Source organism: Marmota marmota, unplaced genomic scaffold (genome assembly GCF_001458135.2).
Source record: "Marmota marmota marmota unplaced genomic scaffold, marMar, whole genome shotgun sequence".
NCBI classification, from domain to species: Eukaryota; Metazoa; Chordata; class Mammalia; order Rodentia; family Sciuridae; genus Marmota; species Marmota marmota.
In genome coordinates, this window is record NW_025999990.1 from 7,780,749 (window position 1) to 7,807,907 (window position 27,159).

Sequence of the window (27,159 nt, forward strand, 5' to 3'; positions counted from 1 at the left end):
ATCAAACATACAATGTCATTTTAGAGAAGCCAAAGTAAACAAGAATCACTGTAACCAGAGTAAATACTTAGCCCTTCTTTCACTAGCTATTTTTACTAGTCTGGCTGTAAGCTCTGTGAAGGTGGGTTCTGTGTCAGTCTTATTCCCTATTTCTGTGTGCTGAGTGTAAGATAGGCTCACAATGATGAATGATCTTCAAAAAGGATGACATCTCCACATTTACAAACCACTTGGTCAACTTGATGAGGTGTATATTGATAAGGGCTGTTGTTGAGAGCCAGATAAGAATATAAACTCTATGACTTTCCTGGTCATACAAACATGGCACAGCTCCTTATTCTCACTTTTACTAAGCCCATATTTCCTATCTTGAATGTAAATAAGGATGCTACGAGAAACAGTCAAATATTTTGCTGAGTTCAACATGCACAATACTAAAACATTCTCCTGATTGACATAATAGCTCTTATGTCAATAAAAATTATGTTAGTAGAATTAGACCAGAAACTATGCAACTTCTTCTAGAAGACAAGGTAGAGTCAACACTCCAACATACAGGCACAGGCTATGAATTTTCTCAATAGACCCTCTAAAGCTTAGAAAATAATGCTGAGTTTATAAATGGGATGACATCAAAGTAAAAAGCTTCTGCACAGCAAAGGAAACAGGAATGTAAAGAGAGATGTACAGAATGGGAGAAAATCTTTTTTAGCCACTTTTCGGACAAAGAATTAATATCTTTTTTTTTTCTTTAAAAACTTTGATGCTGTGATAGTGCAAACAGCATTCATTTTATTGCTCAACTTCGGCATAGGCACATACATAGTTAATTTTTAAAAACCATTTATGTAGATGTTATTGATAAAGCTCATGTAACTGAGTGAAAATACAAAGAATATCAAAGCTAAAACACTCTGTAATAAATACAAATACAATGAAAATGATAAAACTTTGTTTTTAAAGTCAGTTCAAGAGAAGGAAGAAAATTACATAAAGTGAACTAATTACATCTAGAAATAAAACAACTCAGCATTTGGTACAATCATCATCCTAACATAAGAATGTTAAATACCACAACAAATGGCACCCGTTGACTACGCTGCAGCTTAAACACAGAAGCTGAGGGAGCTGCTCTACCAGACCACAAAGGTGGCTGGAACCATCTCTAACTCCCGCCAGTGCAATCAGTCCAATGCACCCGAAGTTTAAAGCAGATTTAGTGTTGTAAAATACAGCAAATTACATTGTATTTAAAAGAGGAGAAACTTGTGCTCTGGATTGTAAATACAAGAAAGAAAAAAGGACTTGATAAAAAATGAACCCATTCAGGGCAACAAACTATGTGCAAAACAATGTACACTATACACAGCACTATTTAAAAACTCTTTACATCAAGAAACAAGCCCTCTGAATCAAAATGCACCGCTGTACCGCATATAAGCTCTACAAAGTAATCACTGTTCTAATGAATTCATGATGGAATTGGCAAAAGTATGGAAAGGTGACACTTAACATTATCCAAAATAATAGCTAGAGAAAGGACAGGGAAGAAAAACAGTTAAAGGGATGTGTGGAAATAAATAGTCACATTAAACATGAGGTGCAAATCCAAGTTTCAATGACACACTGCGTGTTTTTGTTTGATTAGCACCCATTTAAGAATTAATATCTTGAGTATATAAAGAACTCAAAAAACATAACACCTAAACAACAAATAACCCGAGGAGATCCAAGATGGAGGGCCAGAGGGAGGCAGTATTCTGTGCCGCTCAATTACATGGGACTCAAATAGTGAGAATACTGCTTCTCTGTGAGCCACGGCCACTGTGCCCATGCAGGGCTCCAGGCCTCAGCCTCAGAGTAGGTCTCCAACTACTCACCCACACAGGACTACCAGGTACAAGGTACCTCAGTAGGACCATCAGCAGCTGCAGAGAACTCTCAGCCACCCACCCAAGCAGAAAATAGATGCCACTCCCACACAGGACACCCAGCAGCTTCCCACACGTAGGAACTCTGGCCACTATTCCTTGTGGACCCCCATCTACCAACCTGGGGCTCCCCTGGTCGCCACCATCTTAGGACTCTGCAGCAGCAGAGATAGGCACCTACGCGCAGTAGCCTGTCTGCACCCGGGAACCTCACACAGGTTCTGAAGTCAGCAACAGCCACACAATGCATGCCACAGAGCTTGTTATTGAGCTCATTGTCTAACACCATTGCCCGGCTCCCCCTACCCAACCCGACACCCCACCACTGAAAGCAGGTGCTTCCGTCTTGGGTCACCTTCATCACCATCTTCAGCGGGGCAACTCCCAGTTTGGAACTCCGGTTGGCCAGGTACCCAGTTTCTAACTCTCCCCTCTCCCCAGCAGCCACTAACCAGGCACAGTGACACCCTGGTTACCTTCACCATCCTGACGGTGGAGATACCAGCTAACAGTAGACGACCCCACCTATTGGATGAGAAGGGAAGCAGAAAAGATACTGATTTCTAACCAAAACAGTCCCTGTTTCTTCCTTCAAGATTTCTTTTTTTTCTCCTCTCCCTCTCTATTCTCCTGCCCTTACATCCCCAACATATGTGAAACCAAGTACTTTGCATAAATTAGGATTTTGAGGACTGGGACATCAGAATAGTATATTACAGTTGTGTTGTATATTCTTTTTCCCCCCCACAATTTCTAATATTTTAACATTTTTTTCTTTATATATATGTTTTTTTTTTTATGTACTCTACTGTGTTCCCACTTAATTGCCTACCCAAAATGACTTCCTCTCCTTCTTCGGCTACTAATCTTCCTCTTTAGATTTCTCTTTCACATTCCCTAAGATATAATAACTCTATAACCTCACCTCCTACTTCCTCAGCATATCATCCTACTTTTCACCCCCAGTTCTTTGTCCACCATCAGAAACTGTAAACCCTTTTACAAACCTACTGAGTATACTGTAGATAATAATTGAATTCACCATTTCTGTACATTGTGACCAAACTGTAAATGCGTTATTAGCAAACATTTGTTTTGGGAGTGTATACTGTTTATATTGGGATCTGATAACACTGTCCTTGACTTCAAAGGAGAAGTATTAGAACCTTACAGGGTCACTCTAAGCCTATAGGGTAAAAACGGTAATCCCTAGGATCCACAGTGTTAGAAGGGAAGACACACAAGCAATATAAAAAGACAAGGGAAGAAAGTGACACCAAACAAATACCACATTGTTAGAATCATGGCCAGCACAGCAGAAGAAATGACAGAGAAGGAGTTCAGGATGTACATAATTAAAATGTTCTATGAATTAAAGGATGATATAAGAGAGAAAATATAGGCAGCAAAAGATTATTTTGACAAAGAGTTACATAAACAAATACAGGAAGCAAAAGATGCTTCAACAGGGAGATAGAGGTTAAAAAAAATTAAACAGAAATCCTTGAAATGAAAAAAACAATAAAAATCAAATTAAAAGTTCAATTGAAAGCATCACCAACAGATTAGACCACTTGGAAGACAGGACCTCAGACAATGAAGACAAAATATATAATCTTGAAAAGAATGTAGATCACACAGTGAAAATGATAAGAAACCATGAGCAGAACATTCAAGAGGATAGCATAAAAAGACCAAATTTAGGAGTTATTGGGATAGAGGAAGGCACAGAGTTTCAAATCAAAGGAATGAGCAATCCATTCAATGAAATAATATCAGAAAATTTTCCAAACGTGAAGAATGAATTGGAAAATCAAGTTCAAGAGGCTAACAGGATGCCACACGTACAAAATCACAACAGATCCACACCAACGCACATTATAATGAAAATGCCTAACATACAGAATAAGGAGAAAATATTAAAGGCCATGAGAGAAAGGAATCAGATTACATATAGGGGGAGACCAATTAGATTACATACAGATTTTTCAATCCAGACCCTGAAAGCTAGAAGATCCTGGAACAACATGTATCAAGCTCTGAAAGAAAATGGATGCCAACCAAGAATCTTATATCCAGCAAAATTAAACTTTAGATCTGATGATGAAATAAAAATCTTCCATGATAAACAAAAATTAAAAGAATTTACAACTAGAAAACCTGCACTACAGAATATCCTTGGCAAAATATTCCATGAAGAAGAAATGAAAAATGACAATGAAAATCAGCAAAAGGGAGGTATTACACTAAAGGAAAAACTAATCAAAGGAGAAACCAAGTTAAATACCAAAAATAAACAAAAATGGCTGGGAATACAAGTCATGTCTCAACTTGCCAATCAAAAGACAGACTGGCAGATTGAATTAAAAAAAAAGAAAACGCCCAACAATATGCGGCCTCCAAGAGACTTATAGGAAAAGACATCCACAGACTGAAGATGAAGGATTGGGAAAAATCATACCACTCACATGGACTGCGGAAGTAAGTAGGGGTTTCCATCCTCATATCAAATAAAGTATACTTCAATTCAAAGTTAATCAAAAGGGATAAAGAAGGACACTATATACTGTTCAAGGGAAACTTTCATCAATAAGACATAACAATTAAAAATTTATATGCCCCAAACAATGGAGCATCTACATGCATCAAACAAACTCTTCTCAAGTCCAAGAGTCAGAATGCAACACAATAATTCTGGGTGACTTTAACACACCTCTTTCACCATGGGATAGATCGTTCAAACAAAAGCTGAAACTATAGAACTCAATAATATAATCAATAACTTAGACTTAACTGACATATATAGAATACTTCATCCTTCAACGAGAGAATGCACTTTCTTCTCAGCAGCACATGGATCCTTCTCCAAAATAGACCATATATTATGCCACAAATATAAAAAAGTAGAGATACTACCAGCATTCTATCATATCATAAAGAAATGAAATTAGAAATCAATGATAAAATAAGACATAAAAGTCACTCCAACACCTGGAGACTAAACAATATGCTACTGAATGAACAATGGGTTGCAGAAGACATTAAGGAAGAGATTAAAAAATTTTTAGAGGTGAATGAGAACACACATACAATGTATTGAAATCTCTGGGATACTATGAAGAGGAAAGTTCATTGCATGGAGTTCATTCCTTAAAAGAAGAAAAAGTCAACAAATAAATTACTTAACATTACATCTCGGAGCCTTAGAAAAAGAAGAACAAACCTACACCAAAAGTAGCAGAAGACAGGAAATAATTAAAATCAGAGCTGAAATCAATGAAATTGAAACAAAAGAAACAACTGAAAAAAATGACAAAACAAGGAGTTGGTTCTTTTGAAAAAATAAATAAAATTGATAAACCCTTAGCCATGCTAACAGAGAAGGAGAGAGAAAGCTCAAATTACTCAAATCACTCAAACTCAAATTCGATTCTGGCAAATGGAATACAAAAACATATCAAAAAGATCATGTACCGCGATCATTTGTGATGAAAAAGGAAATATCATGATGGATACTACAGAAATACAGAAAATAATTAGAAACTCTTTTGAGAATTTGTACTCCAATAAAATAGAAAATATTGAAGGTATTGGCAAATTCTATTATATGATTTGCCCAAACTGAATAAGGATGATATACACAAGTTAAACAGATCAATTTCAAGCGACGAAATAGAAGACGCCATCAGAAGTCTATCAACCAAGAAAAGCCCAGGCCTGGATGGATACACAGCCGAGTTCTATACGACCTTAAAGAAGAACTAATACCAATACTCTTCAATTTATTTCAGGAAATAGGCCAATATCACCTTAATTCTAAAGCCAGGCAAAGACACATCAAAGAAAGAAAACTTCAGACCAATACCTCTAATGAACATAGATGCAAAAATTCTCAATAAAATTCTGGCAAATTGAATACAAAAATATATCAAAAAGATCATGTACCGTGATCAAGTGGGGTTCATCCCAGGGATGCAAGGTTGGTTCAACATATGGAAATCAATAAATGTAATTCATCACATCAATCGACTTAAAGATAAGCATCATATGATCATTTCAATATACACAGGAAAAGCATTTGACAAAATACAGCATCCCTTCATGTTCAAACACTAGAAAAACTAGGAATAACAAGAACATATTTCATATTGTAAAAGCTATGCTAAACCCCAACCAACATCATTCTAAATGGAGAAAAATTGAAAGCATTCCCTCGAAAAACTGGAACAGGATAGGGATGTCCTCTTTCACCACTTCTATTTAACATAGTTCTTCAAACACTGTCCAGAGCAATCAGACAGACAAGAGAAATTAAAGGGATACAGATAGGAAAAGAAGAACTCAAATTAGCACTACTTGCCGACAATATAATTCTTTACTTAGATAGAAGATCCAAAAAATTCCACCAGAAAACTTCTAGAACTAGTAAATTAATTCAGCAAAGTAGCAGGATACAAAACCAACACCCATAAATCAAAGGCACTTCTGTATATCAGTGACAAATCCTCTGAAAGGGAAATGAGGAAATCTATCCTATTTACAGTAGCCTAAAAAAAAAAAAAAAAAAAAAAGTAAAATATGTGGGAATCAATGTAACAAAACAGGTAAAAGACCTCTACAACAAAAACTACTGAATACTAAAGAAAGACTTTAAAAGATGGAAAGATCTCCCTTACTCTTGGATAAGCAGAATTAATATTGTCAAAATGACCATACTACCAAAAGTATTATATAGATTTAATGCAATTCCAATCAAAATCCCAATGACATTCCTCATAGAAATAGAAAAAGCAGTCATGAAATTCATCTGGAAAAATAAGAGACCCAGAGTAGCTAAAGCAATCCTTAGCAAGAAGAGTGAAGTGGTTGGCATCACTATACCAGTCCTTAAACTATACTACAGAGCAATAATAACAAAAACAGCACGGTATTGGCACCAAGATAGACTGGCACACCAATGATACAGAATAGAGGACACAGAGACTAACCTACATAATTACAGTTATGTAATATAAGTAATTGTCTTATATTAGACAAAGGCTCCAAAAATGTACATTGGAGAAAAGATAGCCCCTTCAACAAATGGTGCTGGGAAAACTGGAAATCCATATGCAACAAAATGAAATTAAATCCCTATCTCTCACCATGCACAAAACTCAAGTAGATCCAGGACCTAGGAATTAAACCAGAGACCCTTCACCTATTAGAAGAAAAAAATAGGCCCAAATATCATACTAGGCCCCTACTTTCTTAGTAAGACTCCTATAGCGCAAGAATTAAAATCAAGAGTCAATAAATGGGAGGATTCAAACTAAAAAGTTTCTTCTCAGCAAAAGAAACAATCTGTGAGGTGAACAGAGAGCTTACATCCTGGGAGCAAATCTTTACCCCTCACACATCAGATAGAGCACTTATCTCTAGGGTATATCAAGAACTCAAAGAGATAAATACCAAAACAAACAAACAAACAAACAAACAAACAAACAAAAAAACCCAATCAATAAATGGGCCAAGGACCTGAACAGACAATTCTCAGAAGATAATATACAATCAATCAACAAATATATGAAAAAATGTTCATCATCTCTAGCAATTAGAGAAATGCAAATCAAAACTACTCTAAAATTTCATCTCTCTCTAGCCAGAACGACAGCTATTAAAAATACATGCAACAAAAAGTGTTGGTGAGGATGTGGGGAAAAAGTCACACTCATACATTGCTGGTGGGACTGCAAAATGGTGCAGCCAATATGGAAAGTAGTATGGAGATTCCTTGGAAAGCTGGGAATGGAAACACCTTTTGACCCAGCTATCCCACTCCTTGATCTATACCCAAAGGACTTAAAAACAGCATACTAGAGGGACACAGCCACATCAATGTTTATAGCAGCACAATTCACAATAGCTAAACTGTGGAACCAACCTTGATGCCCGTTAGTAGATGAATGGATAAAGAAAATGTGATAATACATAACACAATGGAATATTGCTCAGCAATAAAAGAGAATAAAATCATGGCATTTGCAGGTAAATGGGTAGAGTTGGAGAACAAAGTTAGCCAATCCCCAAAAACCAAATGCTGAATGTTTTCTCTGATATAATGAGGCTGATTCATAGTGGGGTTGGGACAGGGAGCATGGGAAGATTAGACGAACTCTAGATGGGCAACAGGGAGGGAGAAGAAGGGTGAGGGCAAGGGGTAAAAAGATGGTGGAATGAGATGGACATCATTGCCCTAAGTACATGTATGAAGACACGAATGGTGTGAATATACTTTGTATACACAACTAGAGATATGAAAAATTGTGCTCAATCTGTGTAATAAATTGTAATGCATTTTGCTGACATATATAACAAATTAGAATAAAAATTAAAAAACAAAACAAAACCCCCCAAATAACCCAATTAATAAATAGGTAAATGAAGAAATAGAAATGGTTAACAAATACATGAAAAAATGATCACCATCGTTAGCAATTTAGAGAAATGCAAGTCAAAACTACAGAGATTTCATCTCATTTCCAGTCAGAATGGCAGCCATCATGAATACAAACAATAACAAATGCAGGAGACGAGTGGAGAAAAAGGAAGACTTTTACACTGTTGGTGACTATAAATTAGTACAACCACTATGAAATCAGTAAGGAGGTTCCTCAAAAGACTAGGGATGAAACCACCATACGAACAGCTATACCACTCCTAAGCATTTATCCTTAAGAACTGAAGTCATCATATTACAGTGATACATGCACACAATGGCCAAACTATGGAATCAGCCTAGGTGTCCATCAATGGATGAAAGAATAACGAAAATGTGGTATATATACATAATGGAGTTTTAGTCATCCATAAATAATAATAAAATTATATCATTTGTAGGAATATGGACGGAACACTATGTTAAATGAAATAAGCTAAACTCAGAAGGTTAAGGGCTGCATGTTTCTCTTACATTTGGAAACTAGAGAGGAAAAAGGAAAAGAAAGGTGGGAGTGGGATCTCATGAAAATTGAAGAGAGATCAGTAGAGCAGAGGAAAGGGACCAGGGAGAGGGAAAGGGAACTAACAAGGGAATAATATAACCCAATTATTTTGTTATTTTTTGGGCATGTGCAAATATGTAACAACAAATTACATCATAATGTACAACTATAATCCACCAATAAAAAATATGGAAAAAAAGAATTAGTTTGGCATGTAGTCTTAGCAAACTCATACTGCTCTGGGGAACTTTTAATTATACCTATTAACCACTCTTTTAATTTAATTGGTAAACTTGAGTGGAACTACCAACAAGTTCAATGACTCACCAATTCTTTACTGTTTGTTGAGTACCTATTATATAGCAGGCATTTTTCAAGTAGTGGACAGTTTTAAAAGGACAGACATTTTATCTCATGGAGATGGGTCTAGAGAAAAAAAAAGGCTTCTTATAAAAACAAGAAAATTAGGACTGATATGAGTAATTATGATAAACCACGCATGCTATAAAGGAATTACAGGGAGTTACTTTAGTTTGGATGGTCAGAAAAGGCCAACCTGGAGGCATTATTTAGATTGAAACTAAGTGGTAATTTCATTCACGTGTGTTAGTACACATTTGATTCTTCTGGGAACTTGGTCCCTTTGATACTTGATTTGAATCTTTAGGCTCCTTTTTAAAAATCTTGTAACTACACCTTTCATATGAGTGGAAGAAAAATAAGAACAGACATTTCTTGAAAATAACTGACTGCTAGTGTTTTCTAAAAGAAAGAATCTCTTCAGCTAACCATTGATCCATAATGAAAAATGTTAGAATCCAATTTTCTTGCTGAAGCCATGAAAATCTTCAGGTCTTGGGAGGTAAATGTGATATATCAAATTTGGAGACCATTTTGTTCTCTCTGTTACACTACTAAAACCCTATGCCACTGTAATATAATTATTATCCTCAAGAAATGAAGACAGAAGACTTGAGATGGGAAATTTTCAAAAATTTCAAAAATCAAAAAATGATTTAAAAATGAGAAACCAGTAAATTCTATAAGATGTGTACTAACAGACATAAATAAAATTACAATGGATAAAATATTTTTTCATAAACCTAAATAAATCATGTAATGGAAAATTCTAAGTTGGCTACTCAGTTTAATCACAGCTTTTGGTAAATTAAAAGTAAAATAGGCTTGCTGATTATCACTAGGTTTGAAATTCTTGGGGACGCTAAAGTACACACAAGTAGCAATCAAAAGTGGCTTCTACCTTCTACTGTAATTTCAGCTGAATTATACTTGTCCTGGGTACCCATTCACTTACTGGAAAACTATATCTAACAAAAATATGAAAGGGGGGTTTATCCATTCTTTAGTTATTCAGAAAACTAAAATTTTTAATTTCACCTTGAACTAACACATTTGTGGTAGTAAAAGACATTAAGGTTTACTATTATATAACTTTCACAAAAGTCCTATGATGAATAAAAAACATTTTCATATTGTTTGGGGATAGGAATCTGTTAGAAATTAACTATATTTATAAAATTCATATAAAATTAAATTAGAAAACAATTTACATTATGAAAGTAATCACTATAAGGCTTCTTTTTAAATACATGATGGAAAGGCTTATGAATAGAGAAAACTAATAATTTAAAAAGCTATCAAAAAACAACCAGAAATAAAGTTAAAGCATCTATAAGTCTTAGCCAGTGACAAACTACTAGACTGACATTACTCAGCAATATATAAAAATATTTGTAACATTTTTTGCTTCACTGAAAATGCATATCCTAAAAATATTTAAGATTGAAAATGGCAAGAGTTCAAGAAAAGGTTACTTTTCTAGTAAGAAAGTAATTTGTTAAAATTATAAAAAGATGCTATCAACAAATGACACCCTAAAAAACATTACTGATAAATAATTTAATACCTATACCACAATATGCCAGTTTGTAGACAACATAAATTTTACTGCATTAAAGTCTCTTATCTATTCATGCAGTAATTTACTTGAAGAGAATATAATGAATTAGTCTTTAATGGGATAAAAGGAATTAAATTAGTAATATAGCCCTTTCTATAAAAGTATACTTTGGACAAAATTTTTCAGATTTGTTCTTTGTTGGAGAAGAGCAAATACTTTACATTTCTCACAGTACTGAATTGAAGGAATTATTTAAGGAATAAACTTAATAAATGAGATTTTTTTTACTATGTATTTTTTTAGTTGTAGATGGACACAATACCTTTTATTTTTATGTGGTGCCGAGGATCGAACTCAGTGCCTCACATGTGCATAGCGAGTACTCTACCATTGAGGCACAGCCCCAGCCCCTAAATTAGATTTTTATATTGTGTTAAGTTTACATGAACTTTTGTGGTCTTACAGAGAATAGAATTTTTTACGTTGATTTTTCTTAAACATGTAAACAAAGTAAATCATAAGAAGGCAATCAAAAGCTTCCCATAACTGGTCCTGAAGGGGCAGTAAGAATGATAAGATGTGGCCCTCTTCAGATTGTAATTACAGTGCTGATTCAATAGACAAAATGCACATCCTCATGTAGTATGAAAAGTTTACAATCTAATTATTTTGTCAATATGCAGAAATTTACCAGATATATTTATTATTTTTGATTATATTTCTTTATTATTTTAAAATGTACTGAAATAGTGACAAAAATAGGTAAAGTACATAGAACTTTCAAACACATGTATTGAGATGAAAGGCTAACTTTATATGCAGTTGGCTTATAAAAGTTAATATCCAAGATTAAAGTTGGAACTTTATTACCTGGCCATGCTGGAGAATTTTAGAAATTAGAACTGCTAATTCAAAGCTCTTTAAGGATACGTTCTTTACACCAAGGATAGTTAAGAAAGTGGTAACTGGTACAAAATGTTATATAGCTATAGTTAGCTATTCTAATTTAAAGACCAACAAGGTGGTATCTGGGGGAAGTTATATCCTTAAAGTTCAAATAATGACCCAAACTGGTAGTCTTGAAAAATGGAGTAATGAGAAAACTATTCAGTAATACTGGTTTCACCACCTTGAAATTTATCACTCTTTTAAGAAAGAGAAATTTGATGACACCATAACTTGAGAATCCCATTAAAAGTATAAAGTAGAGTACAGTAGTAGCTATAGTCCAGTGATAATCTATAATGAATATGGCTTGACTTAAACCACAATTTCATTCAGGTTGGAAGTCAATTTGATGTTTAGTAATCTTTCAAGAGGGGTGCTTGATGGAAATGAATGTCAAGAACTCCTGTGTATGCAGATATATATGGCTACCATTCAAGTATGTACCTGAAAGAATTCAGCTAAATTATTAACTATGGCACTTTCAAATTTCTGGAAAAAAAAAAAACAATCTTTGGATTGTTTTAGAAATATAGAAATAATTTTGAATTAGCTTTTTATTAAGTCGAATACTTAAACCCTAAATTTCTGTCTAAAAAGAAATAGTATCAGTGTTTTATTCCCTGCTTTAGAAGAACATACTTAGAATCAATAATTAGCATCTATCTGTAAAAAATCCATATTTTACCAAAACAACAACAACCACCACCCCCCAAACATGTGAAATCTTAATGATATTAAGATATACGAAAGCAAATTAAGGAAGACTCACTTGAGATATATTGGATGGCTTGACTGCTTTTGCTGAATAGCATTTAGGTACATGAATTCATTAATTAATAAAAATTATCACAACAGAAATGCATTACAGCCAGCTCTCTCCATTCACGTATTTCATAACCATGGATTAAAAATATTCCAGAAAGAAAAAACTGCTTCTATTTCAAATATCTCCAGGCTTTCTTTTCTTGTTAATATTTCTTAAACAATACAGTAAAACAATTATTTGCATAGCACTTATATTGTATTAGATACTGTCAGTAATCTAAAGATAATTTAAAGTACATGGGAAAATATGCTTGGGTCATATACAAATAATATACCATTTTATAAAGATTGAAACATCTGTGGACTCTGGTATCTGCAAAGGATTGGAATCAATTTCAATGGATATGGAGGAACAGTATATCTATTTGTTTAGTAACATAGATGTATTCTATTATAGTTCAAAGCAAGGGAGAATTTAAATATTTTTCTTTTGAGTCATCCCTGAAATATATTGGTACTTATATAGATTAAATTTCTAAAATATAAGTACATTTTTATGAATATATGCTCTCTTTTTTTTGACTGGACATAGTTTCCAAATGAAAACAAAACATATAGCTCCAAACAAAACAAGTATGCAAAACATTTTATTTATAATAGATCAACATTTTTGACATGAAAGGTAGCCACTTTCAATTTCTCAGGAATGCCTAGAATCCAACAGTTTTCAGAAGAACTAGTTTGTCAACAATTATTTCACTGTAGGTAAAAGAAATAATTTTAGAATGAAATTTTTAAATGGCTTTGCCTATTGCAACTTATTTTGTAAGTTTGAATGTATGGCAAGCTAGCTTTCCCAGGAAGTGAATATAGTCCAACTATGTTCCAAGAATATTAAACCAGTTTATACAACAAATATGAGAATCACCTATGAGTATCAACCGTGCTCAAATGATGATTTTCTTTTATCAAAATATTCATTTTTCAAAAAAGCCTCACATTAACCCCTCAAACCAATCACCCGTTTTCTGTGTCCAGCATCCTTTTCTACTTCAAGTTCTATTACTGTAGAGACAATAGTCAAATCCCAGTGGAACTATATATTAACTTAAATACACCAAACACAAGAATAGTCACTTTAAGAATAGACTTTAAGGTGGTAACTAACCAATAATAATTTAGCCAACGTCACTTTTAGTTTAGAGGGAAAAAAGCACTTCCCAAATGTCCTTTTCAATACTTCTCTGTAACACACAGAATGAAAAGGTGACCTATGGAATTAAAATAATCAGAAAACATCTTCAAGAAAATGTTTTACATAAATAAGATATTAAATTTCCGAACCATATTTTTTTTTGTATTTTGATTTGGGAAAAAATTCACAAGTATTAGCTCTTCTCAGTTACATTTTTTTCTGAGCATTAAAGTCTACTACACTCTTTGCAAAGTTTACCTTGGTCATTACTCCACATGCTTATGTGCTGTCTTTTCTCAGGTGAGTCCATTACATGCATGGAAGTGCTGGGGAGGTTTAAATAGTTACTTAAGGAATATTCATGAGAGCTCTGAAATGTTGAAAGTTTCGTCATTATCTATTTGCTGTAGGATTTGTAATTCAAATTCATCACAGCAGCCTAAAGAAATACTGTGTGAATGGAATGCACATAATTCCTACAGAACACACAAACTGAAGTCCAAAAGGCACAGAGTAATGCTGGTGGCTCTTTCTAGTCAGTTAAGAAACAATAAAAAGTCTTCATTATTCTTTCATAATTTAAATACTTAAGTAATCTCCACTTTTATTACTTTATAACAATGACTTCAAATTTACATTATTTTAAGTACCATTGTAATAGCTTAGAGTATAATACAGATATTTGCTAATATCCCATCCAAAAATAAAAAACAAAAACAAAACAAAAACCTCTTCACTATATATATACATACATACATACATATATATATATATAAAATTATTCTTAAAGATAAGAACATAGAAGAGGGACTTGGTACAGACCAACCAATCAATTTTCTATTACCACAGTTGTAATTCCCAAATCAACAGAAGATATACAGCAATAATCAAAAGCAGTGCAAATATTTTTGGAGGTTAGGATAAAAATATAACGCAAGAACACAAAACTGAGGAAATAAAAAAAGGCAAGTACTTCAAGTACAAGGAGCCAGTCTGCTTGAGGTCCATCTTAGTGTTTATTGGGGGTTTCCTTCTTCCTTCTACTTCTTTCTCTGAAACACATTGGCCAGCATGGCACCTGATGTTGTCAACTGACCCATTTTGTTTAAAAACTTCGTCTTTGTATCTTCACTCACTAAGCTTGCAGCAATTGACATTGAGCTAAGAAAGAAATTTAAAAATTCATGTAAAGCAATTAAAAAAACAAATTTATCCACTTTTCATTTCTTTAGTAACATATTATCAATACATTCTAAATCGGTGTCACAAAAGGGAAACTACTATTTAAAAAGGGAGTTTTTGTGTATTGTACTAAGTTGGCACTTTCATGTTCATCATTTATATTAAAGAATAATAGTTAGGAGCAAGTCTGGGATGAGTCCAAATCTTGGCTATTTACTAGCTGCATGACTTTGAAAAAGTTTTATTTAATCTGTAAAAGGGAGACAATCTAGTACCTTCCCCATAGGGCTATTAGCTTTCTATCACTTCCCTGAACCTAAGCCTTTAACTACCACCTGTATATTAATAGTTCTTAAATCTCAATGAAATAACTGCCTGTGGTGTTTCCCTAGCTCTACCTCAAATTTTAATATTCCTCTTCAGAACTGTTCTTCATATAGTTCTGTTTTGTTGCACTGTGTATTATCCACTTAAATGTTCAAATCAGAGATCTGGGAATTCTTATATCTGTTCTCCTTCAATCTAAATCTGTTGCTAAACTGAGTTCACATTTGAGGTACATTTGTAATCCATCTTCTCAAACTCACTGCCCCAGGCAGTGAGTTAAGATCATGGTCTTAAGAACCTCAATGCTTGGGTTTGAATTCTGGCTCCTCCATTTAGAAGCCTGATGACTTTTGAGGAAGTTACCTACCTCTGTGTCATCTATAAAATGAAAATAGGAATAGTATCCACTTTGTAGGGTTATTAAGACAATTGTTATCAAGGATGTTAAAACCGCTTAGAGTGTTATCTGGTTGAAAAGTGTCACTTCCTATTACCTTTGCATCCACACTCACACTTGATCTCAACATGGATCCCATGATAGTGTTCCAATCTGTTCCACCTGCTTTTCTTAATCAGAATCCAACTTCTAAAAAGCAGTGTTTCTCAAAGTGTGGTTCCTGGACTTGGAGCATCAACATCACCTGGGAACTTGTCAGCCATGCAAATTCTCAGACTCCACACTAGATCTTCTATATATATATATATAAATATAATCTTAGTTGTAGTTGGACACAATACCTTTATTTTATTTATTTATATATGTGGTGCTGAGGATGGAAACCAGTGCCTCGAACGTGCTAGGTGAGTGCTTTACTGTTGAGCCACAACCCCAGCCCTATCCACCCTACATCTTCTGAATCAAAATCTCTGGAGATGGAACCCAGCAATCTCTAGTTAATTCTAACAAACCCTAAAGCTTGAGACCCAGAGTTCCTAAGAGCTGGAAACTCCAGGTAGTGGGCCAAATCTAGCCTGCTGCCTACTACTGTAAAGTTTCACTGGAACTGGATCATGCCCATTTATATACATTTTGTCAATAGCTGCTTTCTTGTTATAACAATAGTCTAGTGAGTTGTTGTGACAGAGGCAGTATGGTCTTCAAAGCTTAAAATAGTATTTGCTGTCTATAGAAGCTTGCTAACTCCTGATCTATGAAGTCCCAACCTCTTAGTGTAGCAATACAAAGTTCTGTACCTGCCCATCTTCACCCACTTATACTTTACCTACCATTCCCAGAACATGGTCTTCTATAACTTTTATCATTGTACACAGTGCTGATTTTTGTTTTTTGGTCTTTTAACATTATTTTAATCTACGCTTTTAACTGCTTCTTTTTTCCACTTCATTTGCAAACACTCTGAGGAAAGGCACTATGGCTTGCTCAATAGCTCAGGGTAAGTGTTCAGTGAATTTTACTAAATATTTAATGAATACAAGAAGGATATTAAAATAATTATGCACTATATTTCCTTCTTGTAGATCAGGGCTTTTAAACTTTCTGAAAATGATTCCCAGTAAGAGATACCTACTGTATCTATAAAGAAATACTCATCCTTACTAAGTAAAATAGACATACTCTTTATTTTCTATTTGATTCTATTTCTTGGGGAAAAATGTTTATCACAATCAATTAATTTAATGCTATCCTACTGGGTCACAGCAAATATCAGAGCATATATTAATACCTTTATCTGTGGGAGGTAGTCACTCTGAATGATTCGCATTCTCCTTCCCTGAGCGGAGAGGCTTTGACCGTCACTACATCTCATAGTGACCTGGACATTGCCCCGGTCCTGGAAGTTTGAGGACGCGTCTTCAGATGTAGGTGTGTCGCCCCATGGACTGAGCTACGCTCACCAGTTCCTTTGTGAAATTACCCCTTTGCCCTATTTGGGATAGAATGTTCCATGGAACACATGGACACACGCCCTTTGTGTGTCCCCTTCTCTTGCTCTGCCTTTGGGTGTGGCCTTCCTGGATGTCAGTCAACCTACTGACAGCAGACATCTCGAAGCTAGACTCAATCCCCTGAAACTTGACCCCTTGCCTCATTTGAATGGCTTCTCCTCAATAAAAGGGTTTAGCACGCACTCTTTCTTTCTGCGGACCCTTAAAGTCAGAGGAGCTGTCACAGGACCCCAAAGAAAAAGGAATCTCTGTCTCTTGTGTGGTTATTTCGTGCAGCCCAGTTCACCTGGAGTGACCTTGAGTGTTTTAGTTGTGAGGAACGTGACATTTATCTGCCCCAATTCTCACTTAGAACTTAGAAGCAGTTCTCTTTACCGTTCAAGGTTTTCCTCTTGAATTTTTAATCTATAATAGACTTCAGAAGAGGAGATAGTGAAGGAAGACTTCCTTGAAGAGGTGACATCTAAGCTTTGGCCTGAAGGATCAATAGGAAGTAGCTAAGACAGAGTAAGAATATTCCTAGCAGATGGACTTCTCTGTGTGAAGATCTGAGGGAGCACAGGTATGGTAGAGCTGAGGCTCCCAAAGCCTTCCACTGAACCTCTCTTGGCTGTCCTTGGTAGTTAAGACCATTTCCTTACTTACATAACCAGTATAATTTCATCATGGATTTATTATATTACTTACAATAGGGACCACAATGCCATTTCCATATCTTGTCTAGGCTTGCTCTAAAATAAGTTACTGAAGGGCAAAGCTATCTACTTATTTTTATTTATTTATCTCCTATCCTGAGTACACTGCCCAAAATGAAGAAATTTTTGCACATGAAAAACTGTATCAGATTTCCTCTCATTTCTTCAGTGTATACTTCCTGTATTATTTATTTGGTATTTTTAAGTCTCTGTTCTGCTAAAATTATGTAAATGTCTTGATTAACTATAGGACTGTGAGCTTCCTGATAGAAGGACTCATGCCCAAATTCTATTGTTTCTCTCTTGTATATCTACTGACTGATAATATGGTTAATGTTTTCACACATTTGTTTTTGTTACAAAATGAGTTAAGTTAAAGATTAACATAATATTTTTCCTACTTCATTTGGTGTTTATAGAAAACTCTCTTACCAAGTACAAAATATTTCAAAACACACTTTTAGAGTACAACAACAACAACAACAACAACTCCATGTCATTAAGCTTTTTTGGGGGGGGGGATACCGGGGATTGAACTCAGGGGTACTCAACCACAGAGCCACACCCCTAGTCCTATTTTGTATTTTATTTAGAGACAGGGTTTCACTGAGTTGCTTAGCACCTTGCTTTTGCTGAAAATGGCTTTGAACTCCAGATCCTCCTGCTTCAACCTCCTGAGCGGCTGGGATTATAGGAATGTACTACAATGCCTGGCAGTTTTATAAATCTTAATGATGAAAAAACTTTCTTTTAAAAATTACTTGGAACAATTTATATACAAAGTTGTAACAGTATTACTCTCTGACCCTTACTCTCAAAGTATGTTTATGATATTGTCATACCAGATTGCGAAGAAGGGCCATGTCAACAGGACTAACATGTCAACTTGAAAGGGCTCAAATTGGCTAAAGATGGGATAATTTTTGATTCAATTAGAATAATTCGATGCAATGAATAACAACTATATTTAAATATATGAGTTCATAATGATATTTAAAAACAACTATGTGGTGTTCACCAGAGAGTGAATCAGTTTTTTTGAAAATTGGTAAAAAAAAAAACCCAAACATTTATTTTATCTTTACTATGCAAACAATATACACTGAGTCACGGTAGTACATACGGGGTAAAAATTTTCTTTTCTGAAGTATTCTGGCTCATAAAGGATATAGAAATGATAGAATTAGAGAGTATTGTATTTTGTAACCTGTAATGAATTAGTGGAACTAGGTTTTAGTCACTAACAGCTTGTTAACATCACCAAAAAAGGAAAGAAGCAGACATTATCTGCCTTATGAGGAAAAAACACCACCTCTTATGAAGTAGTCTTGCCCAAAGAAACAAAGACACCCCGAATCTGATTAAGTCTCTAGATCTAGACCCAACTACCAAATTTACAGGAAATACAGAAGTACATGTTAAACCATATAAGGGAAATGTAGTCAGCAAAATTCAAACTGTGAAAAACTCTCAAGGACAAATGACTCAGTTTCTTTTACAAGCAAATTTTATGAAGAATAAAAGAGGAGTGGAACCTTGTATCTATGGAGTAAGAGACTTAACATATCAGCCAGATATAAAGTACAGAACTTATCTGGATCTTGACTCAAAGAACAAACTATAATAAAAACATTAAATAACAAATCAGATAATATTCATGAAAAAATTCAAAATTTAAATGGGGACAAAAGAATCGACAACATTAAGGAGTTATTGTTATTGCTTATGTTTTTAAAAAATACTTGTTACCTCCTGAGAGGCTGGGATTTTTAAAAATATTTATTTTTTAGTTGTAGTTGGACACAATATCTTTATTTATTTATTTTTATGTGGTGTTGGGGATCGAGCCCAGGGCCTCGCCTGTGTTAGGCGAGTGCTCTACCGCTGAGCCACAACCCCAGCCCCCTCCTTACCTTTTTTAAAAAGAAGTATTTTTTAGTTGTCGATGGAACTTTTTCATTTTATTTATTTATATGTGGTGTTGAGAATTGAACCCAGTGCCTCATACATGCTACAAGTGCTCTTCCACTGAGCTATAACTCCAGCCCCCAAAATACTTGTTATCTTTTAAAGATAAATAGCACTGTATATATAGGAAAGGGAAGTAAATGGTATAATAGTGGAATAAAACTGAGTTGAAGCTGGGTGATTAAAACATGGGAATTCATTCTTGTGTTTATTTGAAATTCTCTAAAAATCAGTAACAATACAGATGATCTGAATGACATGAAAAAACATGATTACACAAGTAAAGCTTTTTTTAAAAAAAAATTTTAAAAGAAGGGTCACATATAGAAAAAGCAATCTTTTGCAAAGATATTTTTCTCTATTTTAATTCCTACATGTAGATCCATGAAATTTCATTTAAAATGAATTTTGTTCCAAAAATTTTCACGTTTTAAAACAATAATCTGAAGACACCAAATAATCTTGATATTTAACATATAATAAATAAATGTAAGTATTTGTTTTGGTGTTTATTTTGGAGATTTTGTTTAGATCAGAAATCTTTGTTTCATTACATTACTATTGTTTTATTATTTTTGGGTACTGGAGATCAAATCCAGGACTGCTTTAGCACTTAGCTACATTCCTAGTCTTTTAAAATTTATTTTGTAATTTTGAAACAGGGTCTAAGTTGCTGAGGTTGGCCTCAAACTTGCAACACTCTTGCCTTAGCCTCTTGAGTTGCTAGGACTACAGGCATGTGCCACTGTGCCTAGTTAGCTCTTCTTATTGTTTGAATCCTCCACTGCTGAAATAGCAGGTATGTATGAAGAAGAGCTCCTTTTATCCTAGTAAGCTTAATTAAAAAAAAAAAAAAAAGGTCTGTTACATCAAAGACTAAGAGACTCTGTGTATGAAAGAGTAGCTGGGATGAAACGTACTCCTAATAGTTACACTTAAAGAAAACACTCTGAGGTTTTTTTTTTTTTTTTAATGTTTGAATCCATTTAAAATTAATCACTGAAGATTACTTCAATAAGAATTAAAGTACACAAAGTCTATTTGTAAATTATTCCTTTTCTGAATGCCTAACATTAATTACTCTTCCTCATCTGTGTTCACTATTTTTTGTTCCCGCAGTACTGGGGATTGAACTCAGGGCCTCATGCATGCTAGGCAAGCATTCTACCACTAATTTATATTTCCAGACTTTTTATTTTATTTTTACACAGGGTCTCACTAAGTTGCCTGACTTGGTCTCTAACTCCATTAAGTCTCCAGAGTAGTTGGTATTATAGGTAATGGCCACCTAGCCTTGCCTGGCTTGTCACATTTTAATTTCATTGACTCTCTGAATTCTAATTAGCTTGTTTAGAAGCATTAGTTTGGCTATGACATTCCCAAATTTACAATTGTTTATGCAGCAAACAGCTATATCTTTCAACTTCTGACACAATTCTTTTTTTTTTTTTGATACTGGGGATTGAACTCAGGGGCATTTGACCACTGAACCACAGCCCCAGCCCTATTTTGTATTTTATTAGAGACAGGATCTGAGTTGCTTAGGGCTTTGCCATTGCTGAGGCTGGTTTTAACCTCATGATTCTCCTTTCTCAGCTTTCCAAGCAGCTGAGATTACAGGCATGTGCCACCTAGCTCACAAATTTCTGACACAAATTTCTAGATATTGTTTTGATCAGTGAGTTCCTGATCCAGCTCCACAGCAAAATCTCTTTGGAGACTGTTAAATGTAAAGATTCCTAGGGTGAATCACAATATTGAGAGGAAGGTACAAAGCATGAGGACAAGATCCGAGTTTTAAATTCCCGGGATACTTCTGATGAGATGGTTTATGGACTAGCATTGAAAGAACAGCTGAACTGAATGATTTTCTTGTCTTCTAAATAAATGATTACAAAATAATACAACATGAAACATTATAAACAATATTTAGATAGAAAAATTAAGGTAAATATGAAGCCTTAAAGAAAAAATGTCTTACCCTTGAGGCTCTTGGACAGTCTTGTTTTCTACTTTTTGTTCACATTCTTTTATCATAGAACTTAAAATAACCTGATTGAGAAAAATTACTTTAGTGAAGAGCACAACACGATGGTTTTATCTAAAGTTTTAACTAAATTTTGAGTATCTCATAAACTAACACATTGATTAAAATTTTAAAAATATGGCAGTTACTTTGTTAAAGGATTCATATTAGGTCCTTAGACTAAATACAGGAACAATTTTAAAAGATCTCAATCTGGGGGCTGGGTATAGTGCAAGGCCCCGAGTCAATTCCCCAGCATTCCTTGCGTATCCCACTCCCAAATCTCAATCACTTAGTATTTATTTTTTTTAGGTTTCTTTAGTTCAGGGTAGGCACTGAGGTAAAGTTGAGATTTAAGCAAAAACTTGAAGGAGATAAAGGAATGTTTTGAAGACCGGCAAGAAGCTGAATTAAATGTGATGGACATCATTATCCAAAGTACATGTATGAAGACACAAACTGGGTGTCAACCTACTTTATATACAAACAGTGATATGAAAAATTGTGGTATATATGTGTAATAAGAATTTTAATGCAAAAAAATACTACATGTATAAAGACATGAAAAAATAATTTAAAGGTTAATATTACTGAAGAACAAGTCTTTTGTTGAGTTTGTTTCTAATTTAAAAAAAATTCATAGATGTAAATAAACTCAATGCTTCTTAGTATTTGAACAAAAAAAAAAAAAGAAGATGTATTAAGGAACTGATTTGCAAGTAGGCATATGTACCAATAGACAGTGTGAAAGTTGAAAAGAGTGGGTATAGACACTGAGAAGAAAAAGAGATATGGGAAACAACGAAGGGAAGTTTTTGTTTCACTTAGGAGAAAAAAAGTCAAACATAATATGAAAAACTGGCAGAAAAATAGCTTGAGGATACAAATGATAGAGGAAGCAGGAGGCAAAGAGCAAGAAATGAAAGAGTTATGAGGAAATGGAGATAGAAAATAGAAACTTGGCTTTTAAGAAAGTTGATAGAGATAATTAACATTTTATAGTTATAAAACATTTCACCCATGTAAATCTTATTAAATTCTTATTAATTAAAATGAAGGTGAGCATGTTATATCTACTTCACAGAATTAAGCAGAGGCTTCAAGATGTTAAAGCAGTTGCTTGAAATATCACAACTAGTAAATAAATCAAATAATAACACTGAGCTAAATTAAAAAAAAATTAAACACAACATATCACAATCAAGCCTTACATAAAGAGTAATGAAAGCTTGCACAGGAGATATTGAAACATATTGGAGATATTGAAACATATCAAATAATAACAGTGTTATCACAGTGATAACAGTGATAATCACAGTGGCTTACCTCATGTTCTGGAGAGAGATGTTCCATGTCAGTGCGTAAACACCTGAGGCCAGGTAAAAAATGATTTACCATTAAATCCTCTGAAATGACTTGAGAGAAGGTAGTTAAGAAAACATTTAATAAACCAAATGTTCAACCAAACAGTAGAGGTTATATATAAAGAAGCCCTCTGAAAGGAGGACTATGTTCTATTGATGCTCAGCGTAAGTAAACAGTCCTGTATGATTCTTTATTTGGAGCAGGTTACTGTGTTTATTCTCACAATCTATTCATGCTAGTGGCATTCATTCTGGTATACCATAATTCAATAATATGCTATGTAAATGTGTGAAAAAAGGATGACAATTAAATCATGAAACTTAATCAGATTTAAATGAGTATGAAAAGAAAATCAATGTTTCTATGACAATTAAGTTGAAAGTTTTGGAAAAAAAGGGCAAACTGCTTAAAGCATTGTTAAGTGTTGTATACTATTTCACACTGAATCCCACTATTTTATATAAATTCAAATTCACCAACAGTAACAAGCAACCATGTATAAACAATTGGGAAAAATGTAAAAATCAAAGAACATTATATACTCAGTATCAGAAATGTTTCTGGATCCTGTTAAGAGAACCTTAATCTTAAAATTATACACAAATGCACCATGGATGTGGTTTATCTAAGAAAGATATTTAACTATAATGATTCCCACAAAAGAGATGCCTCAGTTTTATATCAAGATTGATAAAAATACAAGTATATTTTTAAGTTAAAATAAGTTATCTAAGGTTTATATCATTTTCCTGGTTTCTTATTTTAATCATCCTGTTGAACTGACCTTCTATTGGTTCTGATAGACTTGGATAACAGAGTTTTGAGGTAACAAGAGATTTTGCTATCAGTTTAGTATTACTTATAGTTCCTGCTCATCTTAATTTCTGTTGATTATCTTGACATTCTAAAGAATCAGGAAAGCAGATATATTTGTCAAGAAAATAATTCATCTTGTTCATTCACATCAATTCTGGCACATTCTTACCTTATTCTAGCTGTTATCTATTTAAATTAGTTCTTTAAAAAGATTATACCATATTAAAGTAAAAAATGACACTAAATAAATTTCCTTAGAAAGGTGGCTTAATTATTTTTGAAAAAAATTAAAATAAAATTTTTATAAATTATAATAAATTTAAAATAATTTTAATAAAAAATATCAAGAAAAATTAGCATAATATATAAATATTTCCTTGAAAATACAGTTTTAAATAAAAATTGTGCACAAAGCTCCTATAATTAGTGGCTTATAAATTCAATAGTCACTAAAAATATAGACATACAGAGGGCTGCAACCTAATGATAATGTAGTTTTCTTCTCTAGATATAGGGAAAGTACCACCAAGATAAAGCTGTGAGTGACCTTTGGATTAGCAGCCTGTGATGTCAGAAATATGGGCATGGATTGAGAAGCTTAAGATGGCTTTATTTAGAGAAAAGAGGAAAGATACTTTCCTCCTTTCAGTTCACCTTTTCCCCAAAGAATCACAGTCTTTCAAGCTCTGCAAATATACAGATCATTTACTCATGTTTGAAATAGCCTCTACCTCATTGATGAATGATGGTCAAAAGGGTTCTAATTGTTCATAATGATAGCATATTTATAATTTAATAAGCGAGATCACTGCAGTTTTAGATAGACCAATTATAAAGTTTTCCCCATAAACAAAACTGGTCTCTCTGGAACCTCAGCTTGTTTAGTGTTAGCTCTGTACCTTTAGCTATACAGTACCTACCCTTCCTTCTAATCTTTAGGTACTTGCAATTGTCAAAATATCTTTCTATCCTCAAGCTATCCCTTCTCCAGGTTAAACATTTCTAAATTCCTTCTAGCTTTTCCTAAACATGACTTCTTAAGCACTATTGTTAGGATGGTTCTTTCTTATACCATATTGCTATAAAAACTTTTTATTGTGTTTATTTTTGGAACAATCTGTGTATTGAAATGCATGATAATATTTTTCTATATAGATTTCTATGCTTTTCAGAAACCAATGTCTTTCCCACTTGGAAAATTTTGTTTTATAAAGATAAAAATTTTGATTTTTGGATTTTATAAAGATAAAAATTTTGATCTTTTTGATCATTTTCTTTTTGGCACATTCCTTTAGAAACTCTCTACTAATATTATACATGAGTTCTGCTTAAGTCTAATGAATGAAACAATATTTTCCTTCTTTTGTGATAAAACTCTGATGTGTTATTACTACTTTCTTGCAGGGATCCTGTCACTTCTCCATTGTTAAAAAATTCTTCCTTGCTAATTCAGAATATCAGTTCCTCTTTTTGCTTCCTCTATTTTCTCTAAGTTTAAAGAGCCAAAAAGATAAATCAGGAATGATAGTAAGTTCTCCTTTTAGTAGAATTAAATTTACAGATGACATACATAATTGAGGTACAATATTACTAAAACAGGGTACTTATGCCCACTTCATAATCTATATTCCAAAGAACATGGTTTATATCATCCATATGATTTGGTAATTTGTAGTAGATTCCAAAAATAAAATACACTCAATAATGAATCCAATTATCTAAAAGTTTTAATAGTTTCAAAAGGACATGCAGCTCCTTAATAGACAGCTCTATTTTTCTACTTTTTCTGTTTTATTCTGAGTAAAAACAATCTCCCACGATACTTTCTGGTCAAAAATCCAGTGCCAATAATGTTGTGCATTTATCTTATTTAAAAGTACCTGCTTACTTTGTTATTAAATGCTGTACAATATTTCACAATGAATCTCACTATTTTATATAAATTCAAATGCACCAATAGTAACAAGCAACCATGTGTAAACAATAGGGAAAAATGTAAAAATCTAAGAACATTATATACTCAGTATCAGAAATCATAAACCTGAAACTCTTCCTTTTTGCTGTTTTTTCCAGGAACCTCTTATCATTTTTCCGATTCCTCTATATCATAATTCTCTGATTCTGTGTCTAGTGTGCAGATTTATTCTATTTGAATATTCAACATTCCAATCTTTTTTCAATCTCTTATTTCCTTTTTTGAACTCTTCTGCCTTTCAATAAGAGCCAGGAAGTTGGTATTCATTTTGCCCATCTTTACTTCCTCTTAGTTTTTATTTTACTAGGCATAGGATAGTAAAGAGAATATTTAATGGGAGTTGGGGGAGAATGACTAAAGTTCTTTGTTCAGGTCACAGTTTTGCTTTTAACTATAAAAACAGAATAAGTCACTATCATCTTTAAGCCTTAGCTTCTTTATTTACAATATAGAGTTGATGTGGGCTTATATGATCTAAGTTTTCTCCTAGTTGTCCCTGTACTTTTCCAATGAGTGATACCTCTGTAAGAGAAATTCACCGGATACCAACAATTAAATATTCACTGAAAAACTTAACTGCCAGGACATATATAAGGCAGTCTTTTGATAAATGGAAGTCTCTTGACTATAATTCATTCTGGCTTTATTTTTTGCTCTGTTACACAGCTGATTAACATAATAAAATTCGGTCTAGGAAACTTATTATTTTAAAAAGGTAGAAATATAAACAGAATTTTAAGTTATTTTTAAAATTATAAAACAACTGTAAAAAAGAAGCGGACAAAGGAAAATAAAAATTTCAATTTTCTACATATTTATAAGTTGAAACTAAGGTTCATTATAAAATTGGTTACAAAAAGGTAGATATACTTTGATAAAGCAAGGATACAACAACATGAAAGTGCACTGTAGGCTTCAAAAAGATGGGTAGCAATGTCCAGTCTTTTAGAATCCACAATTTGTAAGTTGTTCACCAAGGCTAACTTATGCAAATGTGGTATAACGACTGAAAAAGAAAAAAGAAATTGTTACATTTTTATCCCAAACACGCATATGAAACCCTCATACTTTATAAAAGATTTACCGTTTTAATTTCTAAAATTCTATTTACTGCTGGATGCTTTCAAAAGATTATCAACATTCTATGCTTTTTT

At 33.6% G+C, this 27,159-nt stretch overlaps 1 protein-coding gene across 5 annotated transcripts in view; it reads right to left on the reverse strand.

The window, feature by feature from the left end:
• Positions 1–13,182: 13,182 nt before the first annotated feature.
• The window catches only part of Relch (RAB11 binding and LisH domain, coiled-coil and HEAT repeat containing), a 97,436-nt gene continuing 83,459 nt past the window's right edge, over positions 13,183–27,159 (reverse strand). For all 5 annotated transcript variants that reach the window (XR_007348786.1, XM_015482326.2, XM_048806120.1 and 2 more), the window contains 4 exons: positions 26,895–27,011; positions 23,176–23,264; positions 21,805–21,875; positions 13,183–14,904 (listed from right to left, as the gene is read on the reverse strand). Coding sequence is in view for 4 of the 5 variants with exons in the window: in XM_015482326.2 (XP_015337812.1) it covers positions 14,784–14,904; positions 21,805–21,875; positions 23,176–23,264; positions 26,895–27,011 (398 nt within the window). In the remaining variant the exon portion in view is untranslated. The remainder of the gene's footprint in view (positions 14,905–21,804; positions 21,876–23,175; positions 23,265–26,894; positions 27,012–27,159) is intronic.